Source organism: Tinamus guttatus, unplaced genomic scaffold (assembly GCF_059628265.1).
Source record: "Tinamus guttatus ecotype Peru unplaced genomic scaffold, ASM5962826v1 Tinamus_guttatus_pri_ptg000332l, whole genome shotgun sequence".
Taxonomy (NCBI): domain Eukaryota; kingdom Metazoa; phylum Chordata; class Aves; order Tinamiformes; family Tinamidae; genus Tinamus; species Tinamus guttatus.
Window position 1 is genome coordinate 1266602 of NW_028288866.1, and position 20908 is coordinate 1287509.

Sequence of the window (20908 nt, forward strand, 5' to 3'; positions counted from 1 at the left end):
TGGCAAGCATAGGGACATCACAGCACGAAAAAATATGTGGATGCCACCAGCCCAAGCAGTGATGTCCAGGGGACTGCAGAGAGCAGAGGAGATGAGAGATCATGCAGTCTACTGGATACCCACATGTCCTTCATCACATCCAAACTCATCCCAACATCATAACTCCATGGCACAGCCTTGCTTTTGCTTCGGATTGCTTGGAACAACTTTGGCCATGCTCTGGTTTCCTGGGCTGTCTTCCATCACTCTGGCAGGTCCTTAGAAAAATGAGCACTAAAAAGGAGGGGGAGAAACCTCCACTGTTCAAACATCTTTAGCTTTGACAAATAAGGCATCTGGCTGTGAAAGGCAAAGGAAATTAATTTGGAATCACATTTTAAACATGACCATAAAGGCAAAGTATCTTCTCTTTAATTTTTTTTTCACCCAAGGGAAAAAAAAAAAAGAATTTCCCTGATATTTATAGAAAGATTATTAGGGCCACAAGAAGTGATTTATATCATCTCATCCCAGTGACGGAGAATGAAAAATTACTGGGGAGACAGCCACTGGAATCCCGCTTTTGTCTGCCTGACAATTAAAACGGCTAATTTCCAATTCCGACAGATTCGCCAGGGTTATAAATCATCCCGGAAAGGCACTTTTCACCGTGAAAAATGAACTCTGCCCCAATCAAGCACAAGAAGCTTAGAGCAGAGATTTGTATCTGTTTGCTTTTGTGTGTAAATATATATAAATATATATATATAAATACTCTGGCTCACACCCACTTGCCAAAGGAGATGCTGGTGAGGAGGTGTTGCCCCTGCTTGTTTGATGCTGGCCTATCAAACTCTTCCTGCTCCTCCATGATGTTAAATGTGATGGGGTAGACAGAAGGAAGAGATGACCCTCAACCTTTCCCTCTGAGGACAAGGAAAAACTTCGTTTCTGGCTCAGATACCTTTGGGAAGCCTCACCCAAGGGTATGGATGGCTGAACAGTGCAGGTCTGAGTTCATCTACATGCACTAGAATAGAATAATTACGGCTGGAAAAGACCTTCAGAATCATCGAGTCCAGCCATAAACTCATCACCACCATGTTCCTAAGTGCCTCATCTACACGTTTCTTGAACACTGCCAGGGATGGTGACTCCACCACTTCCCTGGACAGACTGTTCCAATGCTTCATCACTCTTTCTGTGTAGAAAACTCCCCTAATATGTAACCTGAACTTCCCCCGGTGCAACTTGAGGCCATTTCCTCTTGTCCTGTTCGTAGTTATTTTGGAGAAGAGATCGAGCCCCACCTCACTACAAACTCCTTTTGGATAGTTGTAGAGAGCAATAAGGTCTCCCCTGAACCTCGTCTTCTCCAGGCTAAAGAATTAAGGACCACCAGGACTAGCCTGTATCCATCCCATTTGGTTGAACCACATCTCATCCCACACTATGCACATCTTAGTCGCAGGATGACTTTAAAATCGATGGTCACCGGCAGAAGGACTTTCAGATAGAAGCGTTTATTCTGCCTATCCTTCCAGTTCTGTGCAGCTCGGGGCTCTCAGGGGCCAGCGCTGGTCCCGACGGCACCTGGATCTCTTCCAGCCCTGCCGTCGGACGTTATAACCTTGCACCAAGCCCCTCTAAGACAAACGCTTTGCTTAACGTTTCTATGAAATGCAAACAACGGTCCCGCACACTTGTTTGCAGAGGCAGGACGCCTTCCATGAAGACACCAGAAGCAAACAAGGATGCGTGGTGGGCTCTCCCGGGGCTCCCCCGGCACCGAGCTCTGTACACACCGAGCAGCGGAGCCCGGTACACGGTCACCCTGGTCACCCCGCTTCCTTATCGCCGTTTGTACAGTTGGCAGCCTGGAGCCCATCCTGCGGCACGGAGGGTCTCAGGGAAGGCTCTCCTCGCCTCTGCATGGGAGCCACCCCGGGGAAGGGGAGGATGATGGATGAATGCGATAACCTTGTTTTATAGAGCTCAGTTCCTCTTTTTGTTTTATTTTTTTGCTGCCAAAGAGAAGAGAGCTATGGAGGACATGAGAGAGCCCAGCTGTTTTCCTTTCTTTTCCTTTCAGGAGCACAAGAGCGGGAATTGCAGCCTGGGGGCACAGATGGCACCTCGGGGCCATGAGCATCGTGGTGGGGTAAAATGTCTTCTTGTACCCAAGGCAGCCCTCATCCCAAAGCCAGGCCCCCGTTCCAGTGCCATGCTCTGTGCACTAGGCACATGTCCACAAGATGCTTTCAGATGCTACGTGGACTTCTTTGCTAGCAGGAGACACACAAGCAAACAAACACCATCCACAGGCCAAGGAAACAGTACTGGTCTCTGCCATGGTCCTACCAGTTCATTCTAGTTCTCCAAGTTCTTGCAAGGAGGTCTCCATCCTCCAGCCTTCCTCCTGCAAAACGCCAAGAACATCCCTGCATCCTGCCCTCCCCTTGCAAGCCCCCATAGCAAGAAGCAGGGACTCACCCGCGCAGGAATCCCACCGCTCTTCGTAGCCAGCACTGCACACACACTTCCCGATGGGCACCAACCATTCCCCCTCGGCACTGCAGTACATTTTGGGGGTGTCCCTCTCCTCCGAATGGCCTACACACTCTCCTCTCACTTCCACCAAGGAGGACGAGTCAGCGCCAGTGACAGCCTCGGAGAAGGATGCCAAGTTCCTCACCATTGCAGGACACTTCTTGTAGTACACCCGCACCGAAACGATGGCGATGCAAGCGCCTATGTCCTGGAAGGCCAAGTAGAAACCCCTCTTGCTCAATGGCCCCACGCCCCGCACCTCCGTGTTCAACTTGAGCCGCCTAACGCCCAGGTCCACGCTGGTGAAGCTCTCATCTGCTGCAATGGTGTCAATCTTCAGAAACTGGCTCTCCCGCGTGCTGGTGCCCAGGTCACGGTCCGACTCCAGGTAGTAGAGGTTGAAAGTCTCCTTGCAGGTGCCCAGCACACCTGGCATGCTATTGCAGTCCCGCAACGTGAACTTAATCTCTGCATAGACCCGCCGGGCACCATCCCGTTGAACCCAGTTGGTCCGTAGCCAGTTGTTCTGGTTGGGGGTCATGACGTTGCAGACCTGGTAGGTGTGGATAGGGCTGAAGAACTCATCCATTTCATTGATTGAATCCCACTGTGGAACAGAGAGAGGGTAGGTCATTCCAAGTAGCCTCAAAGAGCACAGTGAGCACAGGCAATGCAGGAGTATGGGCTATCATCCACCTTGGGACAAATTCCCAGTGCCTCTAGCTGCATCTGAACATGGGATCGCCACCAGCATTGGCCATAGGGAAATAATCACCTGGGGGAACTCCCCTGGTGTTTTGCCTTTAGGACAAACCTCTGCTTCTCACTCTTCAAGAGCTTGCAGAAGCTTGGAAGGGGCTGCAGCTCCAGGTGCAGTCTGCAGGGGAAGCACATTCAGCAAGTGATAGGAGAGACAAGCTGCTTGTGGGAGGAAAAAAATCATTTCTAATTTAAAAAAAAGCAAAAACAAAAACAAAAGAAAGCAAACAAAAAAACTCCATGAATTCAGAAATACCTGGGCTTGCCCCAGCATTGGGCAGACCCTATAGGACCTGCTCCTTATGACCCACTCCACACCCCATGCACGTCAGGCAGAAGATGTGGAAATTTCTGATCTCTGGGAAGAGCCATGCAGAGAGAAGCCCTTTTGGGAAGTGCAGGAAAACACACTTTGACACCCAGCACACGCTCCGACGCCTCCTTTCTCCTCCGTGCACTCGGGAGCTGGCCCGTCTCCAGCTCCGGCGTGGACGCGGCGGAGGGTGTTCAAGTCATCGTCACAATTAATTGAGCACAAATTAATGCAACATCTGCTTCCTGTCTTTTCCCTGATGGATCCTCCCTCCGGGAAATGAGGCAGAACCACGTGCTGGGAAGGATGCGCGGCGGGATGGCAGAGCGGAGCGCGGTGGGCAGGGATGCTGTGTCCCCTGCTGCGAGGTCGGTGGGCTCAGGGCTCTCCAGCAAGCCCGAAGGAACTCGCAGCGTGGCCAGCAATATCTTACTAGCTGGATGATGTGGCTTGTTTTAGTTGTCCTGCACCCAGAAACATTCGTTTCTACCCCAAACCTGGCAAAAGGAATGATGCTCGTGAGTGCAGCATCTCCTTTACCCCTGGAACAAAAAGTAGGGGGTGAAATGTTCATCTCCAAGTATGAGCAACAATCAACGTCAAACCCAGGGAAGGACTGGGAGAGTTTTGCACTTGGAGCATTTCTTGTTCAAGCTTTCCACTTTTGCACAGAACACCTTCCCTGTCATCTCTTCCTTCCACCGTGGGTTCGTGGTCTACAACCAGCCTCAATACTGTGTCCCTCTAGTTAGCCAAGTAGCATGAGTGCTGTGCCATGGGTGGAGATGCCTGAAGGCCATCTGAGCTCAAATTTCCCTGACAACAAGTCCTACCAACCTGAGGTCCCATCACCTCCATTTGAGTCCCAAACAGCACCACAGAGGACCATCCCTCTCCACAGGGCAGGTCCCATTTGGTACCAGGGGACCATGGTGGCTTAGGAACCACCATGACCTCCACGGTTTTTCCCTTTCCCCTTTATTCTAGGCTCTTACAGCAAGCTCCTTCCCAGGGAGGGGAGTCCCTGACCATTGGCAGCTTTGACTTTGCATGATGCAATCGGCTTGGGAGCACAAGCGCCGCGCGTGCTCCCGTCCCCGCTCACACCTGCCTGCTCCCGGTTGCCGGCGTGAAGTGACTTTTATTAACCGCAGCTCGGCTCGGCCCTTGTCACTGCGATAAGATCCCCTAGCGAGAAAGAAATGAGGACATCATAATTAACGTGCATGCGTGGGGCCAGGGCACGATTTCATCTGTATGCAGGGGCTGCTCTAATAGCTTAAGTTAAAGTCAACATGAGTTATATACATACATACATATATACATATATTATTTATATAAAAGTTGCCAGATTATGAAACGCAAAAGATGCAAACACCAGATATCTGGGCATCTGAGCAAGGTCTTAAAAGTCTCTCTGGGCCTGGGGGTGGTGCAAGGTGGGAAGGAGGAGGAGGAGAAGTGGAGGGGAACGAACATGCAAGGAGAAATTCCTTTCCACTGAGGAAGGCTCTCAGTCACTTTATTTTGCAGGACCAAGTGCAAGGATGGCTTCTGGGAGGGTTCGCTGTGTCTGTCGGACACAGCAAAGCTTTTACTACTCCTGGAACCTCTAGCACTTTCCTGCTTTCTGAGAGCATCTCTAAGCTTGTCCCTCCCCAGGAGCTGTCTGGTCCCTCACGCCGAGGCGAGGGGGAAAGAGAAAGGAAGATATTGCTGCTATAAATCACTAGGTGGGAAAAGGGGGGTGTTTAATAGAGGTAATGCCCATGAAATCCGTCCCTGCGACGGCTAACGAGGGATTTGTTAGGCAGTTAACTACCCTGAGCTTTACTGCAGGTGATTAACTCCTGGTAGTGACCAGAGCCTGGGGAATTAGCAATAACCCGCTGAACAAGCACTGGGGGATGAGCTTTTATTTCAATTACTAGTTTAAATCTTTATTTTCGGATGTTCTGTTACTACCAACATATTTTTTTTAATGGAAATGAGTTTTGCCACAGCTTGCTCCGTAATGTGCTGGTATTCTCCTAGGCAGAGGGTCTCCATTTAAGTGAGGAAACCCAAGGCCATGACACCAAGGATACCACCGAAGTGATGGGCAACAGCAAACACGGCCCCAGGCAGGCAGGAGAGCCCTGATATCTCCATGGGAAGTGCAAGAATCACCTCCAAGGTCTTTCTCCATGCTCCTGGAGTGAAGCCAAAGCCAAGCGTGCCAAGGATAGGGTAACGGGTGCCCACCAGCTCCCTACGCTCACCAGGTCACTGGGATCATGGTAGCACCGTTTCCCAGTGCTCAGGGGAGCATTTCCCATTTGCAAATCGAAGTAGACAAAAAAATAATTATTAATAATATGTTGACTTATCTCATCACTGTTTTAATTAGATGATAGAAAAGCAATTAGCAGAGGGGGCCGAGCTGCCTCCTGTGGGTCATTGCCAGGCAAGGAGAGGGGACGAAAAGGGCACTGGGGCACTGGGGCGTTTTGGGGGAGAGCTCTGGCAAACCAGAGAAGCACAAGGGGACAGAGCAGCCCCTTTGGCAGCCTGGATAAGAGTTTAATTATCGGTGCCCAGGGAATTGTCCCGGGGATGGAGCCGTCTGCATTGCTCCTGGGAGCTCTTTGAAGTTATAATTGAGCAAAGGCAGAGCCCATGGGACGGGGATGCTCCCAGTGACCCTTCGGCTCCCTGCACGCGTCGTGGGGGTGGAGACGAGGGGCGCACGATTAGACCCCCTCCCTCCCCCGCCCCGAGGGGCTATTATGGCCAATTACCCCCGGGTTAATTATCCGTTGAGAGGAAATGTCACAACAGGCCACGCTCGGCCTCCCTGACGGCTTGACCCTCCGCGGGGCCGGAAGGTCCCTGTTGGAGCACTGCTCCTCCATCCTTGCTGGCCACGGCGGATCCTGAGAAATGCCTTCTTCATGCACAGGTGTGATGAAAACATCAGGGCTCTGCAAGCGGTCGCAGCGAGGCTCAGCTGCAGCTGCAATGGCACCATGCCTGGTTGCAGGACACCCCGGCCCTTGTACCCGCTTGCAGCCTGCGCGTGCCCACGTGGAAAACTCACTCTGCCGACATCCTTCCCACCCAGCAGGCAAAGGCAGAGCAGGATTCAGCAGCCAGGAACCAAAGCTGGGTAAATTCGCACTGCAGATAAGCCGTGTTTTTTCAGCAGCGATCTGCGAGCAGCTTGGAACAACTCGCTCTGGGATGCAGAGGATTTGCCATCCCTAGCAATTTTGAAATCGAGAACTCTTTTTTTTTTTTTTTTTCCTAAAAGCTCTGCTTTTATCAAACGTAAGTTAACTGACAGGTCTGTTGGCCTGTATTTATGCAGGAGATCACCTCATATGAGCTCCGTGGTTGTCCCTGACCTCTTCTCTGCAAGTGTTTCCAGGACAGTCATCATTGCAACAGCTAAATGCTAAAATTAGAGCCGAGCTAATAATTTAATGCATACACATATACGACAATAATTGATATAAATCTCATCACCGTTATTATTATGAATTCACAATTCTGATCACTCCTGCTCAAATAGACCATGCAGGGGATGCAAGTCTCAGGCAACAGATCAATGAAAATGATTAGAGGCCTGGGAAGATTTTGGTAGGTGACGGAATTGAAAAGATTAGGAGTGTTTATTTCAGAAGTGGGGGCTGGAAAAGAGTGGACGTGAAAAACCAGCATAACCACCAGTACTTGCTGGGCACCCCAATCTTGCACATTTTTGCATGCAGCAAAACACGCTGCACTTGGTCCTCGTGTCTTATGGGGACCTACCAACAGATGAGGTCCTCTCTGGTCCTGAGCACTGACCCAAAAACCACCAGACCAGGCCTGAGGGGTTGTCCACTCTCCCTGGTCACATGGGTCAGTGGTGGCCTGTCCCTGTGGAGGCCCCAGAGTGCTGAGAGCCACTTCATACTTACTCCGTGTGATGGGTAAGTGAGCCAGCCCCAGTCCCCTGGCATCGTTGATGTGTCTAGCAAGTTCACTGGAAAACACAGGAGCAAAAACATCGTGTTAGGAAGCTTGTTGCCTGTCACCGAGGAGCAAGGAGCCACCCCACCTCGAGCCACCCCTCCTTGCATGCCCACCTGTCCCTCCCTGAGCATGGCATGCTTGTCCTCTGTGCCTGTGTCCCCAGGAGGCTGTGACACCAAGACACATGCTGCCACCCTATTCCAGCACAGCACGCACGGATGCTCAACAGGACACGAGAGCTGAGCGTGGATGAGGTTCTCCACTGGTCCTGCCCATCCTGGACCAACACGATGCGGCCAAGCCCTTCTCACATGGATAATCCTCATCCTCTGCCAAGCCCTTCAGCTCATGGCAGCTGAATCTGCACTCCAAAAGCAGCGGTAATTAAGCAGAGTAGCACCTGCCACAAAATGACTCCCTGCCATCCCAGCTAACATGACACCAGTGAGACTGGAGATGAGGAGCCCATCAAAGGCATCCCCTTCAAAAGCCTTGGTGTCCCCTGGAAGCCCAGGAACCTCAGGGTTCACCTTTGAAGACACTCAAGAAGTCCCTATTGAAACCAGCGTGGTGTCGGCATCACCGCGTGCATGGGGTGAGCTACCTGCAGCTCTAATCCACTTTGTGGGATGCCCATTAGCTCCATGCCAAGGTCTTGGTAGTGGGATGCCAGAGAGCCCGCTCTGGTACCCAAGGACACTTGGGTGGCTGGAGCTCATGAACGAGCTACGGGCTCCCAGGCTCTTGCATGGGAGCTCCAGGGTCTGCAGCAAACTTGCTGCCAGTGCACGGATTGTCACGGGGCAGATGTGGCTTGTCATAACGGCAGGTTGCAGCCAGAGCAAGGGCTGAGATGCAGCAAAATGCGAGTCCGGGCAGCTGGAGGAACCGGGTGCCACCTCCGCGTGCTATTACCAGGCGGGGAAGGAGAAGGGGGGCGGGAGAAAGAAGCAGGGACGTGAGCTGGCTGCGAAACACCCGGACGTCATGCTCCTGACAGAGCAGATTAGGAGCTTTTGAGGCATTTATTAATGTTAGCGGAACCATTTGAAAGAATTTCCAGGGTTTCTGGCGTGGCTTCATTGGCCCGGCAGCGGGCTGAGCCCCTCTGCTCCCTGCAAGGGGCTGCTCCGCCTGCTAAGGAGGCCCCTCGCCCTCAGCACGGAGTAATTACCTTGGCGATCTCAAATCCATTTTTATTTGTTATTGTTAATCTGAAGATTTTCTGCCTATTTTCCCTGGGTAATTCGCCCAGCGGGAGCCGGGGCCGGGAGTTTCCCCGCTCCTAGTGTGGGAGCGTGGTCCCGGTGACCCTCCGGTGCGCAGGGGACCCTCCTGCAGAGCCCACGTCCCCTCCCCATGGTTTCTGCACCCTCTTTCCCACGCTGGGATATTCAGAGGTGGGCACAGTCACAGCTTGCTGCAAGAAAAGACTTTCTGGGAGTCTTGAGGAGCCTGCGCACACCAGGGTTGCATTGCACCGTGCACAACGGTGCTGAGATCTCCCCAGGGGACCTCCCACTTGAGGACATCACTCTGGTCCCCAAAGCTCTGCAAACTCTTGTACTGCACGGGAGCAACGAGCCCCAGGGGAGCGGATCAGGCAATGGATCGCCTGCTCCTGGGTGGGGAGCCCTTTGCTCACCCCCATCCCACCATGTGGATGACATGGGTGTCCCTCACACCTCCATATGGAGCAAAGACCTCCCTGCTTCCAGCTGTTCTGGTGCACAGATCCCTTAGACTAGCATGCATCCCTTGCAGCAGGACATTGTCCATGCCTTTGAGCAGGAGGAGAGTTAAGAAAGCTCTTCCATCATTATTTGGGAAGTGTTTCCACCAAACCCTACATCTTAAGCTCAGTGCAAGGAAAGTGGACAAGTAGAAAGGTGTTCCCTGTCCCAGAGCTCTTGCGTTTATGTTATGGCAGAGCAGGCTGCTCTCTATGAGGTCCTGTTGAGCAACACACGTCCATGCAGGGTCCAGGTAGGGAGCAACCCACACTGAACAAATGCAAGAGCCACCCCATCCATGGACTCACACCCCGGATGTCCATCTGGGGAAACACCTCCAGGCCCCAAAGCCCGGGTCCACGTGAACTCCTGCTTCCCCACACAAACACGGAAAACGCAAGGGCTATCAGGTGGAAAAGGGCCTGCAACTGCTTTTAAAGCAATTCCCCCACCGTATTGGTTTGGGAGACCTCCCTGTGTAGAGCGGGGCGATTCTGTTTGATGTTATGGCCTGTCTGCCCCTATCAGTCTCAAGCGACAAGCTCCATTTTGTCTTCCTGAGCACCATTTTGATTCTCCCTACGCCGTGTCTTGGCCTCGGCTCGGCGCATTGAGCCCAAGCACCAGGAGGTGTCAGGAGGAATTCTTGCGCTGATGGAAAAGCTGTCAGGCCCGATTGTCCATTCGCATGGAAGCTCCGAGCAGCAGGCAGGTCTCTTCCCCTGGTGCAAGCCCGTATTTTGAGCTCGCTCAAGGCGGGCTTAGCTCGCTGCTTTATAAAAACTTGCAATGTGCAAATTGGCACGTTGTGATCCCTTGCAAGATGATCATCCAGGACCGCTAGGTTTTTATGTTTGTATCACCAACCAAACTCTAAACAGTACTTGAGATGGGTGAGGTAGGGTGGTATGTGTATTTTTTTTTCCTGGATCCATACCTTTGGTATTGCTTAAAAAAGAGAATTATTGCTTAGAAATCCTTCCCGGCACATGCCGGGGATCACGGATGCTGCAGGGGTTTGTTAAATCCATGCAAATAGAGGCTGGGGTGTTGTGGGGAATCGTGTTTGCGGGAGCCACCAACACCCAACGGAGGGGACTGAAGCGCGGTGGGGGACGCCCCATCCTCCAGGAGAGCGGTCGGGGGCTCCGGGCTCCCGCGCTAATTGAGAACCCACCGCGGTCCTCGCTCTAATTGCTCCATCGTCTCCCTCCACCGCTTTGCCGAGCGCCCGCAGGGAGGGAAGGGTCAGAGGGAGCAGCCCCCGTCCCCGGGAGGTCCTATCCTTCCCTATCGCAACTTCAAAGGCTCCCAGCGCGGCTCCCTCCCTGCCACGGTGCCTTTCACATCGATGATTAAATTCCCGGACCGCGATCGGCAGAGGGAATTAAGCAACGGAGCTCTGGGAAAGGAGCTGGGAAAAGCTCCCTGAGAGGAGGGGGGACAAGCAGGAATCGTTTGCTGTCATCTGAGGCAGGTGGGGCCGGGATGGGTCAGTTATTTGTATCCCAGCATTTAATCCGGGGCCGTGCTGAATAGCCGCCCGCGACCTTTCTGAATTCGCGGGGCGAAACGGTGCAGCAGAGCCTGGTTTTCCCTGGCCTCCGTGTATCTGGGGGAAAGGCGCCTGGCTTTCAGCCTCCTTCTCCACAGGAGGATGTTTATCCTTAAAGATAGAAAAAATAGATGTTTATTCAACGCGTGACCCCCAGGGTTGGGGTTTTGGGGCGGAAAGCAGCAGCTTGGCCGGCACAAAAGCGGCAAAGGGTAGACGCTCCGTCCGGGATCTGCCGCTGGATCCAAGGGAGGTCGCTCAGCCGTGGGGCTGGATGCACCAAGGACCTATCGGTAGAGATGCACCAGGACCATCGGCATCTGCCAGTTTGGGAAATTTGGAAAGACTTTTGGAAAGGAACATGAGTGAACAGCAAAATTGCAGCCAAATCCTGCAGGCACGGGGGATTTCCACCTTGTGGGAAATGCCAGAATCGGGCCAGAAAATAAGGACAAAGCATCAATTTCTGGCAATTCCTGTGCAAAGCCAGGGCTGGCTTTGACCATCTCCTAATTGCCATTTCTTTTTATTATTATTTATTATTTTGCTCAGCACCTGCAGATTGTCACTGTGAACTTTCCGTATTCTTTAATTTTATCCTGTTTTGTCATGCACCAGGAGCGGTAATGCCTCGAAGGACTGCCCAGAGGGTCACCCCTTTTCAGCATACCAGGAGCAGGAGCTACTTTGATGTAGGAAGAAAGCCTGTTTGCTCAATCAGTGCTAACAAAAAGCCGCACTTTGGGTTTTAAAAATAAAAATCATCGCCCTGATCCTGCCAGACCCTGCCTGGTGTCATGTAAGACAACATGGAGGGGACGTGCATAACCCGTGGTGAGATCGAAATGCCAGGAAATAATGGGAAAACAAAATAAAACATGCCAAATAAAATATTTCTGCGGAAAAAAAAATTACGAGGCTTTCTTTCTTTTTTTTTTTTCTCAGAAAATGAAACATCTAAAGCAAAATAATAATAATAAAAAAAAGCCCCTCTCTCAAAAACACTGATGAGAAAAGGCAGGCACAAAGCGCTAATCTTTTCTGCTCAGTTTGAGGCTCTCGTGATGTCTGCATGGTGGGACAAGCGGAATTGCACATCCCGAGGTTTTGGGGCAGCAAACGGTGCATGGAGAGACCGGGACACAAATAACATAGTGGAAACAACTTAAAGAACCGTGATGTCCCCCAGTTGTAGGGTGGGATATTTGGGGGTAGGAGTCCCGGAGCGCAGGGTGAGGATGCGTTTCCTTCGGATCCCTTGTTTCCCGGCCCAAGATCTCTGTCGCGGAGCTGTGCCGGGCTGTCGAAGGAGCTATTTGAGGCTCCAGGGGTGTTTGGGCTTCTTGTAATTCAGGGCAGAAGACGGAGGAGGAGGTGGGAAGGCTCCAGGGATGGGAAGGGGGTGAGAAAGGTCAGGGAGGCAAGAAACTCCATGGAAACATTGCAGGGCTGGGAAGGCAAGCGAGGGGAGGGAGCCGGAGCGTGGCAAGGCTTGGGAGAGACACGGAGCAGAGGGGAGCCACAGGGAGCCAAAAGGTCCCTGAGGACGTGGGATGCCCCTAGGACAGAGCAAAGAGTCTCCTTCTCCTCATCAGGGCATCCAGGAGCTGCCACCCCATCCCACTCTATCCAGGTCTTTTCCCAGCACGGCTTATTCCCAGCCCGTTCCCAACAGCACCATACACTCCCACTAGTATTTCCAGCCTGTCTGGGCTTTTACAGCATTCAGATTTCTTACCCCAAATTGGGATTTCCTGATATTGGCAGTCCTGCAGCTGCCTGGAGCAAAGATTCGAGTTTTGCCTTCTCTGGAGAGTTGCACTGAGATGTGGATTTTTTTGCAGGTGTGCTCATTTACCTGGGCTCCACAAAGGGGCTTGGATGGCAGCATTCCAGGCTATCGGGTGCTTCTCCACTAATTTCTCCGAGGACGTCTCTCACGCTCGCAGCAGTTGGCCACCCTAAATCACACTGAGCCATTTGCACCGTGGTGACTTTTTTTTTTTCCAGGAAGTTAATTTTTTCTAATGGCAAATACTTTGCTCTCTTAAAAATAGCTTCTTAAAATCAAACTTTTTTTTTTTTCCCAGGGACAAAAATACCAATGCTAAAATAATTTGAGGGGACATGCTGAATGCCTCGTGCCATCAATAAGGAAAAATTGTGGGAGTCTTTATATATCCGGGAGAATTTCCTAGCACGAAAGATAACACAGTTAAGAAGCTCCGTATCAAGCCTCATAAAGGTGAATTAATCGCAGGACTAGGAATTAGGGCTTGTTGGCAGAGCAGCCATTGCGACCTGAGCGCCCGTGGCACGGATAGACCCCAAAATCCGCGTGCGCCCTTGATGGGACGGAGCTGATTTTTCCCGCTGTGATCAGCATGACTGGTTTGTGCCGCGACCTTTGATTATCCAAAACTTTTTATGGGAAAAATCAGAGTAATAAGGAAAAAATAAATAAAAGCGAGCCATGACCATGACAGGGCTGAAGGAAATGTCTGAGCGTGAGGAACTTGCTCAGTGTCCGTGATTTATGGAAGAGAAGGGTGCAGAGGGCTCCTAATCTAGCCCAAAAAGCATAACAAGAACAAATGATCAGAAGGGGAAGGCAGAGAAATTCAAAACAGAGAAAAAACAACAACTTTTTTTCATCAGATTTTTTAACATTGAGGCTGGAAAGTCATTGCAACAAATTATTAAACGAAACAACGGCTTCTGCCTTCGTTGATGTCTTGAAATAAATAGTGAGCATCTTTCTGGTAGGGAAGCCTTGGCAAAATGCATTTAATTTGGCTTTATTGGTAGACCTGCTCCAGGAAGGACTTGGGTCCTTTATCTAGTAATTTCTGTCCTTAAGTAGCATAAATGTAGCATGTAGATTTTTTTCTGTTTTCTTTTTCTTTCTGTTTTTTCTTTTTTGAAGGAAATAAGCCTGCAAGAGCGCTTTTGAACTAGGAGGGCTGAAGGGGTTAATCGTTACACAGGGACAGGGGGATAATTTTGAGCCCCAGTCATGCTACCAAGGCCAGGGTGGGAGAATGTCCTATCCCCAAAAAAAACGCCAGCGCTTGAATGGAGTTATCATATGAATGGATTTGCCTCCGGATTTGCCTCCAGAGAGAAAGGGAAGAGCAAAGGACGTACAAAATGGGGGGACCTGACCGGGACAAAGAGCAGAGGTGTCGGGACACCCCGCTCGGATGCGGGATGCTCGGATGCCGCCGGAGCACGGGAATCTCGCCTGCTGGCAGATCCGGAGCAGCTGCATCCCAAAAGGACGAGTGGGAAGAATGGATTTGTGTGTGTGTGTGTTGTTTGCTTTTTTGGTCATTTTTCCTGTAAGCACGGTATTTTTCTCACCATTTTTCATCTATTAAAAAAATAAAAAATAAAAAAAATGGGGAGAGTTTCTCTGTCCCTTTATCAATCAGTCGGGTTTTTGGCTGTGCTTAAAGCTGGATTCATCACGGCTCTTTCCACCCCTCACCATTTTTTCCCTCCCTCCCGCCACCGTAAATAAACCCTTCAGGAAGCAGGAATTTGAGGAGGATGAAAAAGTAGGTCCATGCTGAGCCCTGTTGCATTATTTTCCTGCAAATCTTTTTATTTTTTTTTCCAGAAGTTTTCTAAGCTTTTCATAACGGGGAGACAGAAATGAAGGTGAGAGCAGAAACACATCCCTTACAATACAGCCTATGCTCATGCAACTGTTTGCTCTGTCTCCCAGCATTCTGAGGGCAATCAAAATGAAAACACCCCCAAAATTACTGTTTTTTTGGATTTTTTTTTCTCACACGCTGCAAATCCTTCCCTGTTTCCAACGGATGCTCCTTCATTCTCCCATCCTCAAAACCCGTTTGGCTAAAACCTGCAATTCCCTATTTTTATAGGAAATTTTGTTCTTTTTTCCTGCATTTTTGCAGGTGGGGTTGCAAAGTGCCACTGAGCAAACACGCAGATGAGTTTTTACCTCTTTTTTTTTTTTCTTTTTTTCTTTCTTTTTGGGCATGGGGGCAATTAATGAGATTATGGCCGCGAGCTTTGGCCGCCTCGTGCCCGGCTGCGGTGCCCCCATCCCAGCCCCAAGCGAGCGGCCGAGCTTTCCCCCGGCTCTTCCACATCCAAGCATCCCATCTCTCTCCACAGCAGGCCCCGGCATCCCGGGGAAGCGTGCACGCACCTCTTCATATTATCAAAAAGCACCATTTTTTTTTTTTTACCTCTCTTCACCCCACCAGGCTCCAAAACATTTTTTTTTCAAACTGAATTTTCCCACTGCAAATTATTTGAGATCCTGTGTGTTTTTCCCAGACAGAAAACATCTCCGTTTTGGGCTTCGGATGCATTTTTTTTGCAATGGCCGCCGCGCTGAAATGGGAGGATTTCCCATGGAATGGCAATTCCTACCGACTCCCATTCCCAGGGAATCTGTTTCACGGTGGGCTGAAGAAAAATCAAAAAAATCAACTCAAAATTGCTTGGAACCAATCTTTTCTTTTTCTTTTCTTTTTTTCCTGGCTAAATAACCAGATTGAAGCAGATTCTTTGGGATTAATACACGTCTTTACAGACCAATTACCTCCCATACGCGCACGCAGAGCGCAGCACAACCCAGCCTTAAATTCGCTTTGTAGCTGTAATTTCCCACCCTGCAGGTCTTCAACCCCCCGAATAAAATCGGCGACGCTTGGCAAGGGCAGAGCTGGCAGCTTGGGCCCCCCGTGCTGGCCCCACTTGCCTCTGTGGGACCTCCTGGGCCATCTCCGTGAGGGTGAAGTGGTGGGGAGGTCGCCGTGGGGCCGGGACCAACACTGTGGGTCTGGGAGCATCACCGTGGGGGCTGGGACCATGGCAGAAGGCAGCGGATGGTCCCTGCATCCCTTCCTCCTGTCTCCGGGGTGTTGCGTCCTTGGCCCTCTACTCTTGGCCTCCCGGATTTGGGAGCCTGTTTGGGGACAACCCAGGTGGAGGGAATGCTGGAGGGCTCAGGTGGTCCTGGCGCTTGTGCTGGTGACCCAGCGCAGAAGGACGGATGGTTCATACCCTTGTAGCTATGCTGCGCTTTCCAGCATCTCCCCGCCTCTCTAGAGCCACTCCAAGGGACTCTTCGCCACCACCAGCCCCGGTGCTTGCAGAGGCCCCAGCAAGCAGAGGTGACAGCGGGCAGAGCACTCTTGGCTTTCTTCAAAGCCCCATGCATGGTCCCGACAGCGCCCAGCACCTTCTGCATGGCCCTACCCCATTACTGCCCCGCGCAGAGCCGTCACTGAGACCAGCTTTCCTTCCCAATGTGTCTTGCAACAACTCCACATCTTTCCTGGCCAGGGGCCCACGGGGAGCAGTCCCAGGTCCTGCTGTCCCTGCAGGTGCTGCAGAAGCCACTGCAGAAGCCAGCGATATCCAGGAGGCCTTGCCTGGCATTCAGGAGCTCCGGGCATTGCGGGAAAGACCATCCCCGCTCCCCAAGGCTGCCGACTCTGGCGGTGGAGCCTGTGCTTTGCCATCCTGCATGTTTGGGGTCTATTTTTCTCCTGTTCTGAGTGGACAAAACCAGGGCCTGCAATGACAGCAGAGGGTCCCCGCTACACCATCGTGCCCAGTCTACTCATGGAGGTCTCCATGAGCTTCACCCTGGACAACCCGCTCTCCTCTCAGCTCCTGCACCCTGGAGAAAGCTGATTTCTCGGCTCCGTTCACCGCCCAGGGAGCCCGGCACGGAGGAGACCAGACGATGCTCCTAGAGCATCATTTGCAGAAGACGTCCCACCAGGGCAACACGGGCCAGCCCTGCACCAGGGTACCGTGCTCGGAGCAGCCTGTGCACCAGAAGAGCAAACACGGGAGTGACAAGATCCCTTCCTATCCCCTCACACCCCATCTCCATCATCCAGAGGTGGATGCAGCCCCGGCAAGGGCGGGAAAAGCGTGGGGAAACGACAACAGGAGCAGCACCGGGAGCTGAGGAGCTGGCAGCAAACAAGGGTAGGACTAGCAAATAGGTGGAGATGAGGGATGCAGATGAGGAAGGCAGGCTGGGAAGGAGGGATGCATGTGGGAAGATGGCAGCTGGAGCGGCACTCGGCCCGGCAGGGAGCCACAAAGGGCACGGAGCATCCTGCCACCGGCCCGAGCACAGTACCGGGGCAGGGACGCCGGGGACACGCGGCCGTGGGGATCCGGCACGGAGCAGGGGAGGAAGGATGCTGCTGCCGGCGCCAAGGACGCGCTCGGCAGCAGGAGCACCGCGTCTGCGGGTGGCGAAGCCCAGCGGGGTTTCACTGCCGAGCGCGGCTGGAGCAGGCCTGAGGATGCTGACGTGGGAGACGGACCCGGCTGCATCCCTGCTTCCCGCTTGAGAAGTTCCCAGCCCCTTCCCCTCTGGACAAGTTTCCCACCCAAGCGTCCTGCTGCCACCATCCCCTCCTGCGCGGTCCTCCCTGCCCATCTGCTCTCTCCCACCGTCTCCCGCTCGCTCCAGCTCCAGTGGTGGTGATCGCCGCGACCGAGCCGGTACCCACGTCCCCATCTTCGCTGCTGCATGTCCCCTGCATGCTGCAGCACCGCGCTGGCAGGGGAACGCGGTGTCGGTGTCGACACCAAGTCGTCCTGCCCGGTTCTGAAGTTTGGCCCCGTGCGAGAGCTCCAGGATGCAAAATCCGGAGCTGCATTCCCCCGAGAGCCGGGAGAAGTCGAGCCCCGCGCGGAGGCCATCGCTCTCCTGCAAGCCTGTGCAGGTGCCTCCTAAACCACTACCCAAACCCTTCCTGATGGTCCCCCCGCCATCGCCCCGTCGCACCAGGGCCGCTCGGGCTCCTACCTTCGCTGCTGGTGGCGGCGATACAAGCAGCCAAGGCAACGACGATGGAGAGCGAGGACGCCAGGTCCCCCGGTGCCCACGCCATGGTGCGGCCAGCGCCGGTGCGGGACGGGGCTGCCCCTGCAGCGGCGTCTCGGCGAGTGAGCGCCCGGGAGCTACAGCGCGCGCCGGCTCGTGCAAAGGCACTTTGCGCGCATTGCTCGCATCCACACGGGCGCGCGGCGCGGCGGGGAGGGAGCAGCCTGCCCGTCAGCGCTCGTGAGCCAATTGGAGCCACGGGCTCTGCAGCGAGCCCCCCTTCCCGCTCCGCACACGCACGCTGGACCCAGACGGAGCATCCGGACCGCGGGCTCAACGCCCTCGCAAGCCCGTTAGCCTCCCCCATGCCCCATTCCGCCGCCTCGTGCTGCTTTGCTGCTGCTGAACCTGCACCCGCGGCTCCTTTAGCTCCCTGTCTTCATGCCAAGGAGGTTCTCACCAGGTTGTGGGGAAAGCCAAACTTCCAGCCCCAGCTTCACACACCATGTCCCGGAGGCTGCGGTGATGCTCCCTGGCCTTCAGCTTCTTCTCGCAGGCCTCCTGCCCTGGGCTTCCTCTTACAGATGGTGGCAGAGGAGCTAGAGAGGAGGAGAAGCTCTGGGGTCTCTCTGCTGCCCAATGGAGAGCTCAGGCCCAAGGGAGGCAGATTTGTCCTTCAATGATGCTCCCATCCCAGCAGCTACAGCTCCTCTGCTCACCCTTGAGCTGGACCGGTGGGAACTGAAGGCACCCCACTTGTCTTAACCTTTTTAAGCCACGCTGGAGCTCAAAAGCAGCACATCACAAGGACATGAGATCAAGGAGGTCTTGTGGGAGAAATGCATCTTGCATTTGCCCATGCAATTCCTGCTGGGCTCACGTTTCCCTTGATGCAGCTCCTTGGAGGAGCTGTCAGTGTCTTCCTATGGTGAGCTTTCCACCAAGGAGTGTTCCAGAAACATGGGTTCTCCTCTTCCAGAGGTGCCCTGGACTTGGGTCTCAGTGGATGCTTGCACTTTACCATGGCCTGGGATCCCAGAAAAGCTGCTATGGTTTGGCCCCATTATGAAATGAAGAGGATGCCCTTCTCTGAAAATGGGGTCCTTTCCTCTGCCAGGAGCACAGGAAATCCCCACGAAGCTGCAGTACTGTCCAGGGATCCCTGTGGAAGCCCTGAGCAAGGCTTTGGGGTAAATGTGTGTTTGTTGCCTCATCCTTTCCCGAGCTCTGGGCATGTTCCCTGGCTGGCATCTCCACCGCTGACGAGGGCTTGGCTGCATGTGGGCGAGTGCTGAGAAGGCCAAGTCGGAGCACGGGCCACGCAGCCCACGCAGCAGACACTGGGAAGACATCGTGCCAGGATCCCCCGCCCTTCCCTCCGTCTGGATTCCTCATCCCTGTTCCCATCGCTTTTCACCAGCTGGGAGCCTGCCCTGCATCCAGCAGCATCCTCCCTTCCATCTCTCCTCCTCGAGTCCCTCATCATGGCCACGTCCCTTCAAGGTGGTGACCTGGCTGTCACAGAGGACGTCTCCAGAAGCAGAGCTGGTGGAGGCAGAGCGGGTAGCAGAGGTGTTAGGTGAACAGCACCATCTTCAGGGCCTTCTGCACCTCAGGCTTGGGCCACCAGCAGAGCCAGGACTTTCCTCCTCTCTCCCCAAGAAAGGAGATGCTCAGAGGGTGCTGTGGATCTTTAGACCCCTGACACGGTGCTTGCCTGTTGGTCTGTCCCCTCCCATGCATCCCTTTCCTGGGAGAAGCACTGGGAGATGACGGGGTGCAGGCATCTCCCCTGAGCCTGTTTGGCCCTGCTCAATGCGTCCCTGTCCCACACAGGGTGTCTGCACGAGAAGGGAGAGCTGTGCAGATTGCTGGGAGCTCCTAGCTCAAGCTGTCGTCCCTCATGCTTGGTGGGATGCGAGGTCTCTGCCCCAGAATGGCCACAGAGAGAGAACTGGAGATCCCCTCCAGCTCCTGCACAAGCAACGTTCCCAAACTGGGGAATATTTTCAAACTGGGGTTAATTGGACAAGCTGGCACCATGCTGACAATTATGCACATCTGCATGACACTTCACCGAGAGCAATACTCCTGTTGCACCAAAAAACACTGAAACTAGCCATGTTGTATCAGGCCTGGTGCAGGCTAAGGGTTGAGAGACCTTGGAGCTACCCTTAGCCATATGAAGGACTTGAAGCATCCCTTCTCCAGCCCAGGACGTGTGAATAAATGCTAGTTGGGAGGTATCCCAGAAAGCTCATAACCGTGGTCCTGGGGACCCTCTCCTTGTTCCCTCATAGCTCAGTATTCCAGTTCCTCATTGTAGTGTCCCCATGCAGCCAAAGCTGCAGTGTCCAAGCATTTCGCACCAAATCTTCTCTCGACACAGGCGAAATGACCTTTTTGGCCCCAAACGCTCGCTCTTCTTGCTCAATATTGAAGTCAACCACCACAGGGAAGGTGTGTCACGACCTCCCAACCTTTTCGGGCACCTTCACCGGTCTCTTTTCCCTGCTCCATAGCATGTGTCATCACAGGGCATGGCTGCAGGAGGCATCACCCCAGCTGGTGGCCAAGTGAGCAATCAGCACCCGATTAATTCAGGTCAGGGCTGGGGAGGCCCAGCGAGCTTTCCTTCCTTGTCATTATCAGAAATGCTGTGTATTAATATCCTTTCTATTAAAAAATATAATAATCTTATCATAATTTTGCCTCATTGAAGGAGATGGCTTGGAATTGGAATTCAGACAAACATAAGCCAGGAGTACTAGCTGCAGAAGGGGAGAGTTTAAGAAAGGCCTTTTGGTAATATCCATCGTTCCCTTATCAGTGAGGATATTAAACGTATTGAAATGCTAAACAGCTCTTTAATGGCTGTCTCTGATTTTCATTAAACAAGCTGAGGATGAGCAGGAGGGAAGGGGATGCAGTACTGTTCTCTCTCTAAGAAATTCTGATTGCTGGATATTAATGGTATTAATGTTCTTTTATCCAAGAACGCCTGCGTTGTGCTTGTCTCCTTGCCTATTTTCCATCTTGCTAAAGTGGAGCTAAGATCCTCCTCCCTAAGGTGGGCGCCTCACTGCTATGAAGGTGGTAGAGACAGGGGTTTCATGACAATGCGAAGCAAGAGCTTCCTAGAGGCTATGGGTGGTCCTAAAGGCTATAGATAGTCCTAGAGC

At 52.9% G+C, this 20908-nt stretch overlaps 1 protein-coding gene across 2 annotated transcripts in view; it reads right to left on the bottom strand.

Moving 5' to 3' along the window:
• EPHA8 (EPH receptor A8) overlaps positions 1 to 17793 on the bottom strand; it is a 33119-nt gene extending 15326 nt beyond the window's left edge. The window contains exons 1-3 of one of the 2 annotated variants that reach the window (XM_088529552.1): positions 17709 to 17793; positions 7546 to 7610; positions 2473 to 3136 (exon numbers count right to left, since the gene is read on the bottom strand). In XM_088529552.1, coding sequence (XP_088385678.1) covers positions 2473 to 3136; positions 7546 to 7610; positions 17709 to 17793 — 814 coding nt within the window. Of the gene's footprint in view, positions 1 to 2472; positions 3137 to 7545; positions 7611 to 17708 lie in introns of those variants that run through there. The other variant, XM_088529553.1, reaches the window with a different exon arrangement.
• Between the last annotated feature and the right edge of the window lie 3115 nt (positions 17794 to 20908).